This window comes from Pecten maximus, chromosome 1 (genome assembly GCF_902652985.1).
Source record: "Pecten maximus chromosome 1, xPecMax1.1, whole genome shotgun sequence".
In the NCBI taxonomy this organism is placed as follows: domain Eukaryota; kingdom Metazoa; phylum Mollusca; class Bivalvia; order Pectinida; family Pectinidae; genus Pecten; species Pecten maximus.
The window spans coordinates 23,401,193-23,422,495 of NC_047015.1; the positions used below are offsets into that span (position 1 = coordinate 23,401,193).

A 21,303-nucleotide genomic window follows, 5' to 3' on the forward strand; every position below is an offset into this window, starting at 1 on the left:
TGTGTAAACTATACACAGGTGTCTGGTGTGTAAACTATACACAGGTGTCTGGTGTGTAAATACACACAGGTGTCTGGTGTGTAAACTATACACAGGTGTCTGGTGTGTAAACTATACACAGGTGTCTGGTGTGTAATACACAGGTGTCTGGTGTGTAAACTATACACAGGTGTCTGGTGTGTAAACTATACACAGGTGTATGGTGTGTAAACTATACACAGGTGTCTGGTATGTAAACTATACACAGGTGTCTGGTGTGTAAATTATATACAGGTGTCCAATAGAGAAACATAAAACAAATTTCAAAGAAACGTTTATTTTTCATATTCATAGATATTGAAACAACAAATGCTACCACTTCGATTGTATGGAACAGATATATAATTCCCATGTTCTCAATCTTTATTATCTGATGAATATTGACAAATGCCAAACAATTCATTAACAGCATTATTTATTAGTGTAAAAGAAAAAAACGTACAGATAAATGCAAAGAGTTAATGTGTGTTCTATTTGTGATGTTGACACAAAATAAACACTGCAGATTACAAAGTTGTGGAGTAGAAAAATATGAAAAACTTAAAATGGTGTAAAAACATAAATCAACAGGTGTGCAAGATATAAGTTATAGAGGAAAACAGCACTAAATCAGCAAGTTACACTTCAAACTCAGAATCTCTAGCAATGATATCAGTTGGACAATATGACAAATAGGGATTACTTCCCGACAAGTACCAGCACAGGTCCACATGTAATGGAATGAAGTAGACAGTATAGAAATCTGGTAGAAAAAGACTGCAGGAAATGAAGTTTGTGAATGGTGTGTTTTTTTCAAACTGGCCTGGTGATCTTATTTTTAATTAAATACATCAGGACATTCCAGAACTTTTGTTTGACTGATGTTCAGTATACATTACTTCAGATACACTTTTATCAAACAAGTTTACACATCTTCACCCTACTTTTATACATACGTTTACACTGGACCCTTTTTAACAGTTGGACAACAAACCAACACAAATATATGCATCAGAACAGTTTCCTGAATGGGGAGTCTGGCAGTTTTCTGGCAATACAAGGCGCTGCTGTATACTCACCACAAATTTAAACCATGCATTTTCTCAATCCAAAATACCCATATATAATGCTAATATCAAGGTTTAACACTTTACTACATATCAAATATATACATGTATCATACAAAACATACAGAGACAACATATTGCATGTAACAGTACTTTCTACAGATCTAAATTTAAGATATATTTCCATACATACATGTAATCTCCCACTCTAATGTGACTCAAATTCCCTGGCTTTTGGAGAAGATAACCTGAAGATTTTCTGTACAGCATTAAACTTCTCAGTGTTTTAGACAGATTTTTACTCTAGCAATGATTATAATAAGATGAATTGTGCTTTTAATTCAATAACATATTTGATAATCGAGTATGTACTTGCCGACTTTTGAATCTTTTAAAGGGAAATTCTGCAGGGATCCAATTTTCAACCCAAATATTTTGAAAGATAACCATGTTAATTAAGCCTGTATTTTTCCCAAAAGGGATGTTCATGGAGTTCAATTTGAGACAGAACAGAATTACAGATCTTTTGAGTCAATCCCAGGATCTATACTTGATTTCTGCGAGAATCCAGATGGGATTAATAAATAAACCATTGATTTGATAAAATATACTAACTATTGTTCATTTAACTTTCCTGCGATTAAAACGTTCTGATTTTCTGACAGTAAACAACTACATTAAAAGTGCTCTACTAACACTGCTATTTCTTAGTCCTGTTATTGTATCGCCATATATCACAGGATATATCAAAGTCCCACAGTAGGTCTACGTGAAAGTGAGGCCAGCCTCTTCATACACTTTGAAGATTTTCTCAATGGCTGTGATGAATGCAGCTGTTCTCAGATCCAGGCCGAGGTTGTACTTCATAGCTGTCCTCATAATGTTCTGTAAAAAAGTATACCAAGTAAGCAAAGTGGTGTCATTCTCCTCTGATAATACTAGTAAATCTAAACTCAGGAACTACATTATATTTTCAACTTAGCATTATCTAGATCCAACATCAAATGTACCAGCAATATAGCACATGAATGAAACATGAGGACTTCCCTAACCTTTTATTTAATGGTTATATCAAATAAAAACACTTAAAACCAAGTATTACACAAATTGACAATCATTTCTTTTATCTGAGCAAAGTTGGTGGTCTTTATCTTCGCTAACTATATAGTTCATCATTGAGAACTAACAGCATAACATGGCGGACAAAGATGTTCTTGCAGTAGTAATACATAAGCCAACAGGTATTCAGCCGAGGTAAAATTCAATTTGTTTCTGTTTACATTACTTACCCTTGCCGATCTTTCCATTGTGTATTCTAACCCAGAGTGTACAATATCCTTTTCAGAAGCACCCTAGAAATAAGAGTTTTAACATTCATTATAATGACTTCTCTTAACCACACATGTAAGTTCAAATCAGTAGCACTAACTGAATGTAAGGCCACAGTTCGCAACAGTTGTGTCCCTTTTAATTCAAAATGCAAGTAAATGATTCTGTTTGAAGAAGCTACTGTTGAATGAAAATTACCCTGACCTGGAATGTGTACAGTATATGGCACGACCATACCTATTATACCCAGGTGTTCATACTCATGTGTTCAGTAGTGTCTACATCCTGGGAAATCTTGTCCACTATTACATAACAGTCTGATTACTAAATCCTGTGATATGTTCTGAATAATGAGCTACCTTAATTAAACATACATGTAACCTGTCAGTGTAATTGGATTAGGTAAGCTATCATTGGTATGTGACAATCAAACTGGACTTCTAACTTACATGAATTCTCTTCTCAAAATCCTCAGAAGCATTAATGGGAATTGATCCTCCAACTTTGCCAAATTTCCTTTCCAGAGAGTTTTGGACACTTTCTGTTGAAGAATCGTAAAATGGTAAACAATTGTAGGTTTAAGAATACAGACAAATCAGGCAAAATAAACACCTCACCATGTAACTGACCACCTATATTTTCTTATATCTTAGAAACCACAGCAATCAGTCATCTTGGATATCCAAGTATGGGTAATGAGTCATCTTGTGTGTTGATAATGATAAGTACATTTTGGATAATGAAATCTGGGTAATGTTACTTCCCTCCCTCTCCAAACACATTTTTATTGTTCAATCATACAATTGAATGATATGACAGGCAAGGCCTTCATACGAAAAATACTATTAGAATGTGTACGTGGATGTGTTGGCACAGACATGGAGACATGGAGATTGAGCTGCACAAAATCTACAGGACAAAATTTAAGTTGTTATGTAGAAGGTATTTTTTCTGTTTATAGAACTATTGTCATTTGATTTCTAATATTCAGACATGTAATCCCAAGTAAACACAGTCAATAAGGAAACTTTCTGAGAACAGAATCTCAACAGAAAACTGTGGACAATTGGACAAACAAGGTGATATCGTACAGAAAACTGTGGACAATGGGACAGACAAGGTGATATTGTACAATAAACTGTGTGGACAATTGGACAGACAAGGTGATATGGTACAAAAAACTGTGGACAATGGGACAGACAAGGTGATATCGTACAGAAAACTGTGGACAATGGGACAGACAAGGTGATATTGTACAATAAACTGTGGACAATTGGACAGACAAGGTGATATCGTACAGAAAACTGGACAATTGGACAGACAAGGTGATATTGTACAATAAACTGTGTGGACAATTGGACAGACAAGGTGATATCGTACAGAAAACTGTGGACAATGGGACAGACAAGGTGATATTGTACAGAAAACTGTGTGGACAATTGGACAGACAAGGTGATATTGTACAATAAACTGTGTGGACAATTGGACAGACAAGGTGATATGGTATAGAAAACTGTGGATAATGGGACTGACTAATAAAATTTATTACCTGTTAGTGATCGAGATCGGGTTATCTCAGTCGAGGGCTAAGATTCTGTAACATAATCCCAACCGAGGCGTTAGCGGAGGTTGGGATGTTACAGAATCTTAGCCCGAGACTGAGATAACCCGATCTCGATCACTTACAGGTAAGAGATTTTTTTTCTCGCACCTCTTACATATATCTAGTTGTATAATAACAACCTATCTATATATGCGTTTAGAGTGTAAGAGTATCCCGTCTGGGGCCTCCCGGTTCAAAGCCGATTAACCACTTCATCTGCGCTTCGAATTCAGTCCTTTCGCGTAAAAATATAGTTCGGTTATATCAAAGAAGAAAAACAATGATCAATCGGTACATTTTATTTTAATAATAAACAACAACCAACCAAACAATGCATAGTAATTAAATACATGACAAAAACAGTTTGAATGCACATATTTCTAATAATATTGGTTAACTTGCGCGGATGAATACATGAATGGGTTAAAATTCCGCCAAAACTCACGTAAAGGTACCAGACAGATCGGACGAGATAGAAAAATCTAGCACTGGGTATCACGTGAGATTTCCCTGTCCGAGGTGCGAGAAAAGATAATATCGTACAGAAAACTGTGTGGACAATTGGACAGACAAGGAAATATCGTACAGAAAACTGGACAATGGGACAGACAAGGTGATATTGTACAGAAAACTGTGTGGACAATGGGACAGACAAGGTGATATCGTACAGAAAACTGTGTGGACAATTGGACAGACAAGGTGATATCGTACAGAAAACTGTGTGGACAATTGGACAGACAAGGTAATATCGTACAATAAACTGTGTGGACAATGGGACAGACAAGGTGATATTGTACAACAAGGATGGATAGTATTGCAACAGCAATACAAAGTCCCCTGCCTGACCCAGGAGTGCACCTATTTATTTCCCATTTTTTAAACTACGTGTTATACTGATCACGTATACCAAGTTTCGTTAAAATCGGAGGAGTTCTCCGGACAAGTCTCAACCAATGAGAAGCCGGCAGCCATTTTGAAAAATGAATTTAAAAAAACAAATGTGGGATGCATAACTACATGTTATACTGATCATGTATACCAAGTTTCGTTAAAATCGGAGTAGTACTTTAGGAGGAGTTGTCCGGACAAGTCTCAACCAATGAAAAGTTGGCGGCCATTTTGAAAATTGGTTTTTCCGAAAAAAAAAAGTGGGATGCACAACTACATGTTATACTGATTATGTATACCAAGTTTCGTTAAAATCGGAGTAGTACTTTAGAAGGAGTTGTCCGGACAACTATTGCGTGACAGACAGACAGACGGACGGACAGACGGAGGGTAAACCTATAGTCCCCCCGTTTTTCAAACGGCAGGGGACTAATAAACTGTGTGGACAATTGGAGAGACAAGGTGATATTGTACAGAAAATTGTGTGGACAATTGGACAGACAAGGTAATATTGTACAATAAACTGTGTGGACAATGGGACTGACAAGGTGATATCGTACAGAAAACTGTGTGGACAATGTGACCGACAAGGTGATCCCTTATCCTTCTATAAAATCATCCCAATGAAGCAAAAGTTATATATTTCAGAAAATCAGAAATGACAGTAACCTTGACTTTAACCAAGGGTACCCTTGGATTTCAAGGTCTTGGCAATGTTGTTTATATACAATATCCTCCAATTTATTTTGTACTATAAAGACTGGTAGAAAGGACAATACAATAAATACTTACGGAGAAGGAAGTAATTTGAATCTTTCTCATACTTAAAGGTGAGTCGTCCGTAGCTGACATGGTTCAGATTTTTGAGCCACTCAAAATAGGAAACAGTTACACCTCCAGCATTGATGTATAGATCCTGTAAAGATAATTTTTTTAAGAATGGTCATACAGAAGTAGATCAGCATAACTGGGATAGTTGTCTTAGGTTTGTTTACATATAGTGGTGAGAGAGTTGTCGGAGGTCTGGTAACTATAAAGTGGTGGCAGAGTTGTCCGAGGTCTGGTTACTATATAGTGGTGACAGAGTTGTCTGAGGTCTGGTTACTATATAGTGGTGACAGAGTTGTCCGAGGTCTGGTTACTATATAGTGGTGACAGAGTTGTCCGAGGTCTGGTTACTATATAGTGGTGACAGAGTTGTCCGAGGTCTGGTTACTATATAGTGGTGACAGAGTTGTCCGAGGTCTGGTTACTATATAGTGGTGACAGAGTTGTCCGAGGTCTGGTTACTACAAAGTTTTCATCTCAAATACACTTTCACCAGTGAATCAATCAAATTAATGTATCAAATATAGTCCAAAATTATTGTTAAGTATCATTAAAGACAAAAGATGACTTTTCAATAGCTTCAGTGAATGTGACAGAAATTGGATGACGTACTGGGATAACAAGGACATTTCTCTCCAAGAAGATCCTGTCTGCTCCCATGGTTGTGGGACCGTTAGCACCCTCAGCAATTATCTGGAAAACAAACCACACATAACTTTTTCATTGAATCAATATACTGCTAAATGATAGCCAATCATATCACTGCCTATATAGACAAAGCAAATGCTAAGAAATGATATTTGTTAATTATGATCTGAGGAAAATATCAAAACATACTTTTATATTTCACATTAGAAATACAACTGTTCTATACCTTAATCTACAGGGTAAACTATGTCGTACGGAATGTAAAAAAAAACTTACAAAAGTTACTCTAAAAGGTTCAAACTAATGTAAACATTACACAAATCTTTCCATGGCATGCTATCTTTGTATCAGTTACCTTGCACACATATTCACAATACTATCATTAGTTGTTCAGACATAAAAAGGCAATTGTGTGTGATACAGGACCAAGTACAATGTAGATGGTATTTAACTCTACATCTCCATGTATTGTCTCACAAACTCAGAAAATATCTTAATGGTGGGAATAACTGCAGCCTATTTGACTAAAGGGATGGGATATAACTACCTTAGCCTGAATTTGATGAGCATTTTCACTGGTGAGTTGTTTCTCACTGGCAGCTGGTACCAAGATGTCACACTTCTCCAACAACAAGTTACCTTCATACACGGAGGCTCCTGGAAATCCAATTATCGTCCCATTTTCCTGTAAACAAGGCTTGTTGCTTCAAACTTTTTCCTGTTTTGTTAAATTATTACAAGACAACTGCCATTATAGACTGCAGGCCTTTAAAAGCAGGTAAATTATTTTGAAATTATTCTCAGAAATGTTGCAGAAATGAACATGTCAAATATAGCACAGTGGATAAGTTTCCATCTTTGTAATTTAGAAATTCGGGGATCAAAGTCTGACCCTGATACAATGAAGCTTTTGAAAAAAAGAGCATTATATTTCTCCCCAAATATGATATGGCAGTAGTCCTTTTGGCATCAGTTAACTCATGTTTCTATACGGCAATTCAAAATATACCTGATGCTATTGAATGGTGTTCTCTTTACAACAGAAATGATCACACCAAAAATTTGTTTTAGACATAGATACCTAGAGATAGCAGACATGACTGCAGACAATGATGTCATTTATAGAATCCATTTAGAAAATGAAATAATATGCACTTTATCTGAACGTCATTTCTTGTAAGAAGATACGGATAGAGACTGCAGTAGAGAGGCAGGTGATCACAGATTATTTTAATGGATTCGGGAGACTCTGATGACCTGGGTTGCAATATGGGGGTAAAAAAATTCTCAAGGGTAAATATTGTATATCCTAATCTACTTACGATCTTATAGTCCTCCATGTCACGTGGACTGATGCCATCCCTGTTATAGATACTGCCATCCTTTTCTATAATACCAATACACTTGGCTCCGGCTCTGTGGAGATATCTCATTGTATGTAGACCCACGTTACCTAAACCCTGAAATATAAAACCCCTTAAAATGTCAACAAACTCCAAAGTATCAACAAACTTTAATTTCAACAATCTTGAAAACATCAGCGAAGTAAAAAATTTCAACAAAGTCAAAAATATCAACACAGTGAGTCAAAACTATTAATAAAATGTCAGCAGTTCATTGAAGTACCTTGATATTATGTTTCGAACGAAGATCATTCAGGATTGCACACTTTAAAAGCTATATCCAAATGCCAAAGTTATTTGCATTACATTTCATGTGGCTCAAGTCACTTGACCCGAATTGCCTCTTTAAGAAATCAATATTGACAGAGTTTTATGTCAATGACATCCATATGTCTCAAGGTTTCCTATAGAAAATACTATGTTAAAAGAAAACGAACAAGTGATGTTCCTTGATAACAACAGACCCTTATACTGTTGTAATGTTTTCAATGAACATATAAAATTGTTATCATTTTTCACCACCATACCAAGACTACCAACCAATGGTGACTTACCTGTACAATGTAGGTTTTATCCCCAAAGCCAGGTGTGAGTCCAATCATACTCATGTAGCTTGCCTCATTAACAAAATTTTGGATACCATGGTACACTCCCTGTAAAATAGAATCAAACTGAATATCTAGCTTCCTCATTAATACAGTTCAGAATACATCCATTACATACTTGACTAAAGCATTTTAAACAATGAATTTGTCAAACAGGAGTTGGTGTATAATTCATTTTCAGATATTGTTTATTGACAAATGGTTCTATATTGGTGAGGTCAGACATATGACTGTAAATGCCACCTTGTGTCATGAGTTTGCAGCGATGACAGAGAGAAATCGAGACCTACTCTTAGATGGAGACCTAATCTTAGCAGATTGCGACCTAAGCCTGGCTGTGGCTGTCCGAGATACATCTGTGAATGCCACCTTGTTTTACACTGATGGCCTACTCATTATACAGAAACTGTCAGAAAAAGACCTCACCCACCTGTGGCAGAGATACAACCTTGAATTGCTAACTAGTTTTATTGGGTTTACCAGTATTGGCATAGAATAGATTAACTACCGAAGAGACCTACCCTGCCTGAGGTCAAGATACAACCCGAATGCCACCTTGTTCTATACTGGGGACTTACTATACATAAGGAGACCTATCCTGCCTGTGACAGAGATATGACCATGAATGCCATCTTGTTTTATACTGGGGACTTACTATACAGCAGACCTATCCTGCCTGTGACAGAGATATGGCCATGAATGCCACTATATTTTGCTGTTTTACCAGTGATAGCATAGAATATTGGGTACCTACTAGACTAACTATACAGAAAGAGACCTACCCTTCCCGTGGCTGAGATACGACCATGAATGCCACCTTGTGTGATGGGTTTACCAGTGATGCAGGCATGGGCATTGATGTCGTTGTATCCTGAAATAAAAAAAAACATATCAATGTAGAGATATCAGTTAAAGATGAGGAATTCCATTGCAACCCAAACAACATGTTATTGGTACTTCTTGTTGTTACATCCAAGCATAGTAAACTAGAATTGTAAGCCAAAGGCAAATAAATAAACCCGTTACCATTCATTTACAACCATGGCAACAAAATGACAGCTAGTATTTTGGAAAATATCACCATTGTAAATGCTTTCCCTCAAAACCTTATATACCAATTTTCAGCTTAATGAGACGATATACCAATTTTGACCAATCAGAAGCCTCCATTATGTTTCCCTAGTATAGGCTCTGGAAACACCTGTCTTAAATAATTAAATAGGCAAGTTAAACACTTGACCAAGTTTGAATAAAACTGATCTAAAGCCTGATGAGATATTGGCCATTACAAAACACCTGTGTATAGTGACCTAGTTATCATAACCAACATATGTCTCACTGTGGCATCACTTGGGTAAAACTGATGTAACTTTATGGCTTTCAGGGAGACATATACCTAGTATATAGAGGATATTGAATGGTTTCCCGTTTAATATAACATAAATATTGAAATATTCTGTCATACGAGTAAAATATATATCATATTAAACAGGAAACCATTCAATTTTCTTTTTATTGCATTTTAAAAACTTCAAAACAAAATTAAAAACATAGAAAAATCAAAAGTGTCAAAAAGTGTGGAAATCAGGTACATAATTCATGATGTCATCTCTTTGTGGTGTTACTCCACTTCAACTTGACGGCGCCATTTTGAAAGGCCTGATCAAAGCAATTTAAGCGTTTTCTGCTATTGTCGGAGAATCTGTGCTTGAAAAGCTAATGTTAAGTGAGTATTTTGTCAAAAACTAGTCTGAATATTTCAGAAATACAGCAAAATAACCAATTTATCTATCTTTGATTCGATTGGAAAAAGTTTCAATGAGGTGAATACAAATGTTCGCTCTGATTGGTCAAAAACGAAAAACTTATATTTTCACTGCAAAACTTATATTTTCACTGCAGACTCTTATATTTTTATTGCAGATTCTTATATTTTCACTGTTCATCGCTGCAGTGAAAATATCAGTTTTATTAGTTTGATAAATTTCGATATTTCAATGGCAAAAATGCAATAAATATATTTACATATACCTACTGTGTATTGTAGGTGTAAATTTACATACCTATTGTGTATTGTAGGTGTAAATTTACATACCTACTGTGTATTGTAGGTGTAAATTTACATACCTATTGTGTTGGTGTAGGTGTAAATTTTACATACCTATTGTGTATTGTAGGTGTACATTTTACATACCTATTGTGTTGGTGTAGGTGTAAATTTTACATACCTATTGTGTGTCTGGAATCCGTAGGTGTAAATTTTACATACCTATTGTGTTGGCGTAGGTATCAGCTATCCAGCTCATTTCCCTCTCTCCAGTTCCCATGTCAGGTGCAGGCACATCAATACCAGGTCCTACAATGAAAGCCAGTGGATCGAGATTTTTCCTTACGGTCTATTTTAAGTGAATCCATGTAGCTGAAGCTAGTAAGACAACTATGTCTAGGAACATCCATCAACAATACCCAATTCTTCATTCTTGAAGACAATTACATTATAAACCATCACATCAATATATATATATATATAAAATAAAAAGCCAAACACAGATCTGCTGTCTCCCTAGTACTTTCGCGGCTACATTCTGCCGCTCTTCAGGGGATTATTGTGTTTGGCTTTTTCTTTTATTATTATTTACCGTCACATGGACATTTCAACTTTATTCTATATATATATATATAGATTACCTACAGTGATTTGTGTAACTTATAAACATATTTGTCACACTTGTTTTAGTTGTCACCACAAGAGCTGGTACACTCTCAGCAACAAAATTTAAATATCAAATACTTTTTTAACATATTTTGAAACATGTGATCAAGTTGTAGGTCAATATAACTTTTTTTAAGTACATGCATGCTTGTACTTCATTATTGTGATCCAACCTCAATGTTGAATATTGGCCTCAAAACATTCCTTTGAAAAACAACATGGACATGTTTTCCAAATTGTCATGGTTTGGACTTCAGAAATAAATGCCAGATGGCAAAAATGTCAGCTATTATAAAACTTTAATTATAAATGGTTGGTATGAAATGACAATTTTGAAGACTGAAATTTCCAATGTAATACAAAAATATAAATTTTAACCTATGAATCCTTTCTTTGCTAGTTCCACTGCTAGTCGACGAGTGATTTTTTCCAGCTCTCGTTCAGAATAATCTGTTGGGTTGATCTTCACTCCAGCCTTGGCCCCTCCAAAGGGTACATCCACTACTGCACACTTGTATGTCATGAGCGACGCAAGGGCACGAACTTCATCTACATTCACAATAGGGCTGTAACGAATACCTGGAATCAAACAAACACAATAAAGATTACAAATGGATGTGCTAGCAATTTATTTGTTTTAATTTACTGTAAATAAGAATTGATGATTTCAGTATCTAGGCATTTCTGTTAAACTAAAAAAGGCCCTCTGTTTTTTATTTACATATTCAAATACAGTATCAGGTCATCTGCCTTTAAAAATTAATTTATGACTATAAATAGAAATATGGGTTTATGCACTGTGAGTATTAACTTGCAAGCCATTCTTTTGATTATAGCTAGCTAGGCCAAATACATTAAGTTTAAACAAATTTATACGTAATCTGCACATGAGAATTTATTATAATTTCATTTCCTAAGTGATTAGAGAAAGCTAGTTTTTGATGTGTAATTGTGGATGGAGATAGGAACTATCAGGCATATCATTTAGATAAGGTACCATAGACAATTTAGATATGTAGAAACCATAGACAATTTATATAGGAACCATAGACAATTTATATAGGAACCATAGACAATTAGGTAGGAACCATAGACAATTTATATAGGAACCATAGACAATTAGGTAGGAACCATAGACAATTTATATAGGAGCCATAGACAATTAAGGTAGGGACCATAGACAATTAGGTAGGAACCATAGACAGTTTATATAGGAAGTATTAGGAACCATAGACAAGTTATATAGGAACCATAGACAATTAGGTAGGAACCATAGACAATTTATATAGGAACCATAGACAATAAGGTAGGAACCATAGACAATTAGGTAGGAACCATAGACAATTTATATAGGAACCATAGACAATTTAGGTAGGAACCATACACAATATATATAGGAACCATACACAATTAGGAAGGAACCATACACAATTTATATAGGAACCATAGAAAATTTAGATAGGAACCATCCACAATTTAGGTAGGAATCATAGACAATTTATATAAGTACCATACACAATTTAGATAGGAACCATACACAATTAGGAAGGAACCATACACAATTTATATAGGAACCATAGAAAATTTAGATAGGAACCATACACAATTTAGGTAGGAATCATAGACAATTTATATAGGAACCATACACAATTTAGATAGGAACCATACACAATTTATATAGGAACCATACACAATTTATATAGGAACCATACACAATTTATATAGGAACCATACACAATTTAGATAGGAACCATACACAATTTATATAGGAACCATAGAAAATTTAGATAGGAATTGAACCATACACAATTTAGGTAGGAATCATAGACAATTTATATAGGAACCATAGACAATTAGGTAGGAACCATAGACAATTTATATAGGAACCATAGACAATTTAGATAGGAACCATACACAATTTATATAGGAACCATAGACAATTTATATGGGAACCATAGAAAATTTAGATAGAAACCATACACAATTTAGGTAGGAATCATAGACAATTTATATAGGAACCATAGAAAAATTAGGTAGGAACCAGACAATTCAGATAGGAACCATAGACAATCTAGATAGGAACCATAGACAATTTATATAGGAACCATACACAATTTATATAGGAACCATACTCAATTTATATAGGAACCATAGGCAATTTAGATAGAAACCATACATAATTTAGGTAGGAATCATAGACAATTTATATAGGAACCATAGAAAATTTAGGTAGGAACCAGACAATTCAGATAGGAATTCGAACCATAGACAATTTAGATAGGAACCATAGACAATTTAGGTAGGAATCATAGACAATTTATATAGGAACCATAGACAATTTAGATAGGAACCATGGACAATTCAGATCAGAACCATAGACAATTTAGATCAGAACCATAGACAATTTAGAAATGTACCATAAAGACTTTATATACCCACATAGCCTATAGGTACCATGGACAATTAAGACACCATATATACACATATGCATACTGAGACAGTTGAACACCTCTACAGTCTCTGTGATGCTGTGATGCTGACATGTATTACACATCTGCACACAGTAATCACAGGCATGTGTGAAAAATACTAACATTCCTACATCTTACGTCCTAGTATACATTATGTGTGATGTATACAGTATCAAAGGTTGGGTGTCAGTCGGCCATACGCCACAGATATAATTATATATATACTCCCATGGTTCTTAGGACTTCACACTAGTACTGTAATACTAAAGTGGAGATGAAACAGCTTAATTTGTGTCAAGAAGAAAAGAGCTCATCGCCTTATTTTCTTTTGGCTTATTGTTAGATGAATACAGAAATGATAACTGAGAAATTATTGGTTTGTTAATCTAATTTACTTATGCTAACTGCTGGTGCTGGTGACTAAATAAATGTTTTAACAACAGATTTTTCACCTATGTTTGGTGATTTGTTTAATGAATAAGTCACTTGTGTTGCAATTTGTGTCAAGTTTACACATTTACACCGGGGCTTTCCCTTTACCTGCGAACAAGCATTAAATGTCTACCCAGGAAAACCATGCATGGTTGTGGAATCATGTTATGAAGGGCTGTCTTGACTGCCATGTCAGTATTTACAAGGCCAAACAAGCAACTTTGTGGAATTTATATTCTCCGCTTTCCTAACATATTACACCATTGCAAGACTTCTCTTCTCATCTGCCATTATGAAACCCTATCACGAATTTGGCAGAACCCTTAATACAATGTACTTTAAAAACAGTTCCTAAGTTTGAAGACTTTCGGAAAATACTTGGGAGTAATTATAATGGCAAATGACAATGTCTTTCATAAATCAAGGGAGGATAACTCTTTTACTCAGTTTGATGATAATCGAATAATATTTGTGGGAGTTATTGTGCATGGAAACAGCAGAAAACAACATTTTCACAACTTTTTTAGTTTTAATTTTTAGCATTCAACATTGTTATCAAGTTTGAAGAAAATCTGTTTAAAACTCGTCCAGTTATTTCACAGAAATGGCAGTAAACGATGTATTTAGTTAATGAATAGGCCATAACTCTGTCAAATAAAGTCCGACAAATACGGCAGTCAACTTGGCAGAGCCCTGAAGGCATTTTTCAAAGCCTTGTTATCAAGTTTGAAGAAAACCTGTTAACAACTGTCACAGTTATTTCACAAAACTGACAGAAAATAATATTTGCAATTGATCAAGGGGTCATATCTATGTCAAATATAGTCTGGCAAAAGTGGCAATCCAACTTGGCCAAGTGCTCAAGGCTTTTAACCTTGTTGTCAAATTTGAAGAAAATCTGTTAAAATTTGTGTTGTAAGTTATTGCACGGAAATAAAGAGTGACAGACAGAGAGTGACAGACAGACAGAGACAAACTTAAATTAAAAGTTCACAAGGTACGATTCTGTATTACAACCATCAGGCAAATGCTTAAGTGATAAGGATAAAATCATTCTTTTATGGAAAAATTATCAACCTGAAAAAGGAAAATGGGCATCACTCTTGCATTTCTGAAATTATAATTTAGATCTGATGGGGTACATATTTTACTCAAATTTTAAAGCAAACTTTTAGTAATATCATTTTGATAGGTAACCGACCACAAACAATTTATTTGTGATTTATTTTGAAATTGGCTGAAGTCATAAATTTCTGTAGATGCTTTACATTCTACAATTAGGAAACAATACTGTAAAATTAAACAATATTTTGTCTGTTGTAAACAGACTATAGGAGTGGGGACATGTTGTCATGTACTCTGTCAGTGCCAATAGACTGAAGTGGACAGCAGTTGTTTACCAGGGGTAAACACAATAGATTTTACAATGTTTACAGGTAAGCTGATCATGGAGTCATATGACTGACCTCTACCAGTCTATAATCACACAATTTGTGATAAGCTGATTTACAAAATACAAATTTAGAACATTTGGAGTATACAAAATCAGTTAGGACTGAAAGATATAGTACCTAAAATCAAACATTTGTGCAGACAATCATCAAGAATTCTTTGTTAAAGAGGCTGAAAGCATCACTGACACCGTTTTAAAATTGTGATCATGCATTATACTTTTAATTTGCATACATTCACATCATAGAATGCTTTTATTTTTTAATCTAATGTAGTGATCCTGATATTTTTAAATCTGGCACTTTACTGGCAGTGAGGAAATAATTTATGCTGTAAACAGATGAGCTGACACTTGCCAACACTTCCTTTTTTTTTGGTGTACCTGCAGGCTGAAGCAAAATTAAACCTCAAGTGAAGATGTGAGGTGTGTGGTCCTATCCTACTAAGAAGAAGCTGTGTTTCTCAATCTCAAGAAGCTGAGATCACAGACTTTCCTATTGATACATGTAAGACAATTTGGTAAGACGATTCATTTGTTCTAGATGGCATGTGCCAAGCTTTCCATATGTTTCATTAAGATAGCCATCATCTACTACAACGAGGTGCCTTAATCTTAACAATGATTATCATTTTTTAAAAGTTATTATTTTCAAAAATCTGATTTGAATAAGTCAGCATCTTAAGATATGTTTTGTGGCATACATTTTTCATAATGTTAACGGTCCATAAATGTACATTTATACATTTATAGACCTTTAACAATATATGTTATAGATATTGATTTTTTTTTGAAAACCTGTGTTTTAAGATAATTAACTTTACACTTCTGTTATTTCCATATTTAATCTTAGTTGCATTTCAATATATTCATAATTTGCTTTAAATAATTAAAATTGTTAGTAAGGTCAAGATTGTAACACAAAAATAATCTCTGTATCCAATATTTTTTAATGCAGGCTTTGCTGAATTGGAAAGATAATTCCTGGGGATTGTGTATTGTCTGAAAAATCAGAAATTATTGATAATTTTTTGAGGAAAATAATTTTGATCAAAACGTCATGACCAAAATACATGTTAATTGTCATGACCAAAATGAAAATATAGTTTAACCCCATCATCAGTGAATCAAAAGAAAGTGTAAAATGAGTGGAAATGAATGTGAAAGGTTGTGACGTCACATCCGTTAGGTGAAAGCATTATGGCAGATGTTATAATGCCTCAATAAAAAAAAAGTTGTAGTACATGACAGTCTCGGTAATGACATATTTTCCATCTCTTCTATCGAATATGAGGTTTATGTAGCTTCATAAACTAATGAAGACTCAAAACTATCTTGAAAGCGATGAGTATATATTTGATCATTTTTTGATAACAAGAGGCCCATGGACCTTAATGGTCACCTGAGATTTGAAATATTTCAGTTAATTAAATTGACCCTTTTTGGCCCCACCCGTCAGTCAAGGCTAACATGTGCACACCATCCAACTGTCATCCCATGCTGATAATGTTAACCAAATTAGAATTAATTACAATAGAAATCAAACAAATGGTAGTCAAACATGTGATTTCCCTATATAAACTATAGTGAAGTTGATTTCCCTATATAAACTATAATGAAGTTTACCCCCTCCCCATGGACAAACGTGAGACCCAAGGGTCATGAAATTCACAATTTTGGTAAAGTACCTCAACACCCTTCCATCTATGAAGAGTATTTGATTCTACCTTATTTGGATCTTGAGAAGATGTTTGAAATTTCAGTCAATTTTACCCTTTTTAGCCCCGCCCATCAGCCCCTGGGGGGTCAGTCAGGGCCAATATGTGCATACCATCAAACTGTCATCTCATGCTAATAATGTTAACCAAGTTTGAATGAATTTGAATAGAAATGAAGCAAATGATAGTCAAAAATGTGATTTTCCTATATAAACTATAGTAAAATTTACCCCCTCCCCAGGGGCAAATGTGAGACCCCAGGGTCATGAAATTCACAATTTTGGTAAAGCACCTTAAGACCTTTCTATCTGTGAAGAGTATTTGATTCTACCATGTCTAGAAGTTGAGAAGATTTTTGAAATTTTAGTAAATTTGACCCTTTTTGGCCCTGCCCCTCAGGCCTCTGGGAGGTGGGGACCATATAATTCACAATTTTGGTTGAAATTTGGCCATGGCCATGTGCGGGAATCAGTAACATAATTCATGACGTCATCTCTTTGTGACATTAGTCCGCATCAACTTGAGGGCACCACTTTGAAAGGACTAATCAACATAATTTAAGTGTTTTCTGCTGTTATCAGAGATTCTGACCATGAAAAGCTAACATCAAGTGAGTATTTTGTCAGAAAAAAACTAATCTGATTAACATTTCAGAAATAAAATGCTTATCACTGCAGTGAAAATATAAGTTTTCTTTCATCAGTTTGATAAATTATATTTAACTGGCAAAAATGCAATAAATAAGTTTTACTCAATTTGTGCAGTTATTCTCCGTCACATTAAACATCCACCAATTTTCTTGTCATGGAAACTTTCCTTTTATTGTACATGTGTTACAGGGGGAACAACTCTCAATTAATCCTAGAATTTTGTATTAAAAGAATACCAAGTGACATTGGAAATCCTAAGGAAAAATACTTCATTTGATATTCTTAATTAATGCTTTCTAGCAATTTATGAACAAAAGGCATACTTACCTATATTTCAATTGTAAGATTATTAAAATCTTTATACCAATGTGGTGTTTGAAACAAATGGGGTTTGGTTATAATGGGAAAGTGGCCATGGCATGACCAAAACATGGACCTGTTGCGCGACTCATCACCAAAACTTTATTGCGTAGTTTGTCACTTTCCAATGTTAAAATGAAGAAACACATTAAACCTTTTAAAACGATAGCAAGAAAATGTGTTCTCTTTATATAAGTACACCATTTTTTAGGGATTTACATTACGAAAAATTAATGGATGCTATTTCCATATCATCAATATACATACATGAACAAATTGTAAATCATCCGGGACAATAGGTAAGTAATTATTATTTTTTATTTCTTTTTTATTATTATTCACGGAAACGAGCATTTCCCCAATTTCCATTTGCTCCAGATGGGTTGTAATCTGATATCAAGTTACCTCCCCTTGATATATTTTGTCGATGCCCTTGGCCTCTGTGATGGAGATGACTTGCAAAGTAACTAAAAATGGAGAAGAAAAATAGCTGTTAGTCTATGATAAACAATTTGAGAAAGTTACACTATCTAGCTTACCTCCTTTACACGGTGTTCGATGTTGACTGTGCTGTGCTCGCCATGCTTCAATGATTTCAAACTCTCCGTTGTCACGACGGATAGGGAAAGTTAATTCAATCATATGGTTACACGGTTTGATCATTTTCAATATGCCCCTCACTTTTCTTCTTTTTTCATCCAATGATAGTTTTCCCTTCATGGTATCGGCTAATTTATCTTCGACCAAATCAGCTGCTTTATCGAAAAATTTATCGACAGTTTCAGAGAATGACAGTTCGTCCAAAACAGCATAGTCGTTGGAGTATGGCCTACTAACGGTCACTCCAGCAATTCCACCAACATTTCCATTGTTGAATCTAGGTAAGGTCTTGCAAACCTCGCTAACCACACGTCGATACATTGTTCTTGTATCGAAGAAAATAACAGCCGACAATTTTCTGCCTCGAATGTCCTTGTGGCACGGATTGCTCACCTTAACGGCTAGTTGTAACACCGTTTTTCATTGGATGAGAAACATGAAAATGTGGAAGGTGTGTCGGCTATGAACCAATCAAACACAGTGAATTTGTGTACATCCGGACTCGCCCACTCCTGCTCATGTGATGACGGACACAGGACTTCGCAAGATCTACACCACGTGGGTTGCTTCTAAATCAATATAGGTAGGCCCGAAACATATACCCAATGACATGGTTAATTTTATTTCTGGCACATCACCTGTTAAAGTTAACTGAACTTACACTATGCACAGTAGGCCTAATGTACAGTACAGTATGTAACAAAAATATAAACATAAACTTAGTTAAACCAGAGACGAGATATCCATTTCTCTTCTGCCGTTCTTGAAGTATCTGGTCTCTACAATTACAACAATAAAAGAAAAGGTGGTAGGCCTCATGGCCCCAATAGGATGTCCACATAATCTATTAAGGTTGATAACATTTTTCATTGTTTAAAGTTCTATATTTATTTCTTAATTTGGCACGCAATATGTTAGAGTTTCTCTTTCTAAGAAAATAATGATTTAGGAATTGTGTACGGCTGTTAAAGGATTAAACAAAATGCTTATGTCTAATGTCTAGGTCTAGCTAGTTGATTCCAAAATAGAACAGTAGACGAAACATATGATAAATTGCTTAACTGAAGTAGGAAATTCCGTAAAGAGAAGTTGTTTGCGTCACGGAAGTTATAGTGTGAGTTTTCTGAGACTAGGGGATATACCGAAGTACTAGCAGGACGTTAGTTTGTGACTGATTTTATAAAAGTTGCAGTTTTCTCCGAGATGACCAAGTGGTTCTGACTCGCTTTCAGAGTACAATGAATTTCTTCTAGCATAAGATGGTAAATCAGTAATTATCCTAGATGAAGTTTTTTAACCGAGAGAGCATCCATCCCAAACCTCACAACTATATTCAAATAATGGAAGAATGTATACGACTTATATATTTAGACAATCCAGTCCAGATACCGATTCTGATACAGATACGAGCAGTTCACAGGTTAGTTGTAGTGTGCGATATGTTATTCCACAGAGACGTAGGCAGGAGTTGTCTCCCCTATCCAGTATCCTCCCAAACACCCCAGAAGGGTCCAGGAGCTCGGAAAACGTTAGCTCAAGGTCAGTATCCCGAGTTGTTGATATACCTGCAACTGTGTCTCCAGTATCTCACAGGGATGATCACGGTTCTGAATCCACAGTCCATGTGGCCCCGGAAACTCCCAAGAGTCCGGAACAGACAGTCCGTCCAAAAAGAACCCGTAATCCCCCGGACAGATATGGAGATTGGGTTATGTCACAGCTCGCTAGGGAAGGACCCAGAGATGAAATATTTGTGTAAATAATATCAGAAACATTTTACACTAGAAAAACCGTGAATCATTATTTTAAAATGTGTAGTTGTATTAAATTCAGTGTATATTCATATATATATGGACATTACAGTGGAGAACTTCAGTTGTTTTATTTTTTTTTCAGCTTGGATATTGGAGCTTTGACAATTATGTTAAGGTACGCCAAGGACCTTAACAGGTATTTTAGAGTTTTGCTGTAATTATTTAATATTTACATTTCTTGCAGCGCTACATTTCTAATTGTTTATTTTATTTTTAGATTTGTGTATGCACAAATATTTGTTTTTGTTGCAGGTAGACCACATAACTGGTTTCCAGCTGCAAGTCATTAGATAATCAATATATGTTAGTGTATTGATAATTATTAAAATGTGGGACACATTTTCCCTAAGGGGGGGGGGGGGGGGGGGGGGGGGGGGAGTATGTAACCCAGGTGTTATATACATATTCATATATATATAACATAGTATACGTATTGTACGTTGTATACCTCTCCAGGTATACATAAGTATTCATTGTGTATGTGTGCGTCAAGTCCCTGTGTACGTGACATGTTGTCTATATTATCCTGTCAAAGTACCTGTCTTGTGGAATGTAAGGTATGTGTACAAAGTAGCCGGACCAGTCCGACGTGACATGGACATCAGCATGAACGCAACTCAGCAATTAACACCTGCACTTGCTTTGCACGCTCGTTGCGTTCCCACACCTGTTTACGTAACTTCCTTTCTGGCTTTCTATCTCTCTA

General features: G+C 35.2%; 1 protein-coding gene and 1 long non-coding RNA gene across 2 annotated transcripts; one reads left to right on the forward strand and one right to left on the reverse strand.

Moving 5' to 3' along the window:
* Window positions 1–6: 6 nt before the first annotated feature.
* Window positions 7–617, forward strand: LOC117328258. Its single transcript, XR_004532938.1, has 2 exons — window positions 7–169; window positions 248–617. It is a non-coding gene; the product is annotated as an uncharacterized LOC117328258 (long non-coding RNA).
* Window positions 301–19,188, reverse strand: LOC117328245 (glutamate dehydrogenase, mitochondrial-like). Its single transcript, XM_033885712.1, has 12 exons — window positions 18,723–19,188; window positions 11,481–11,681; window positions 10,659–10,745; window positions 9,172–9,260; window positions 8,339–8,437; window positions 7,704–7,841; window positions 6,929–7,066; window positions 6,346–6,426; window positions 5,698–5,821; window positions 2,864–2,955; window positions 2,375–2,437; window positions 301–1,970 (listed from the first exon to the last, which is right to left on the reverse strand). The coding sequence occupies exons 1-12, from the start codon at window positions 19,102–19,104 to the stop codon at window positions 1,851–1,853; spliced, it is 1,614 nt and encodes a 537-aa protein (XP_033741603.1). The 5' UTR covers window positions 19,105–19,188; the 3' UTR covers window positions 301–1,850.
* Between the last annotated feature and the right edge of the window lie 2,115 nt (window positions 19,189–21,303).

Bases quoted from the DNA above. Each gene is read 5' to 3' on its own strand.
- LOC117328245 (XM_033885712.1), bottom strand. From the start codon at position 19,104: ATGTATCGACGTGTGGTTAGCGAGGTTTGCAAGACCTTACCTAGATTC. The intron at 5,822-6,345 runs GTACGTCATCCA...TTATCTTTACAG, and splicing joins GAAATGTCCTTGTTATCCCA to GATCTATACATCAATGCTGG. The intron at 2,956-5,697 runs GTAAGTATTTAT...ATTCTTCAACAG, and splicing joins TTCAAATTACTTCCTTCTCC to AAAGTGTCCAAAACTCTCTG.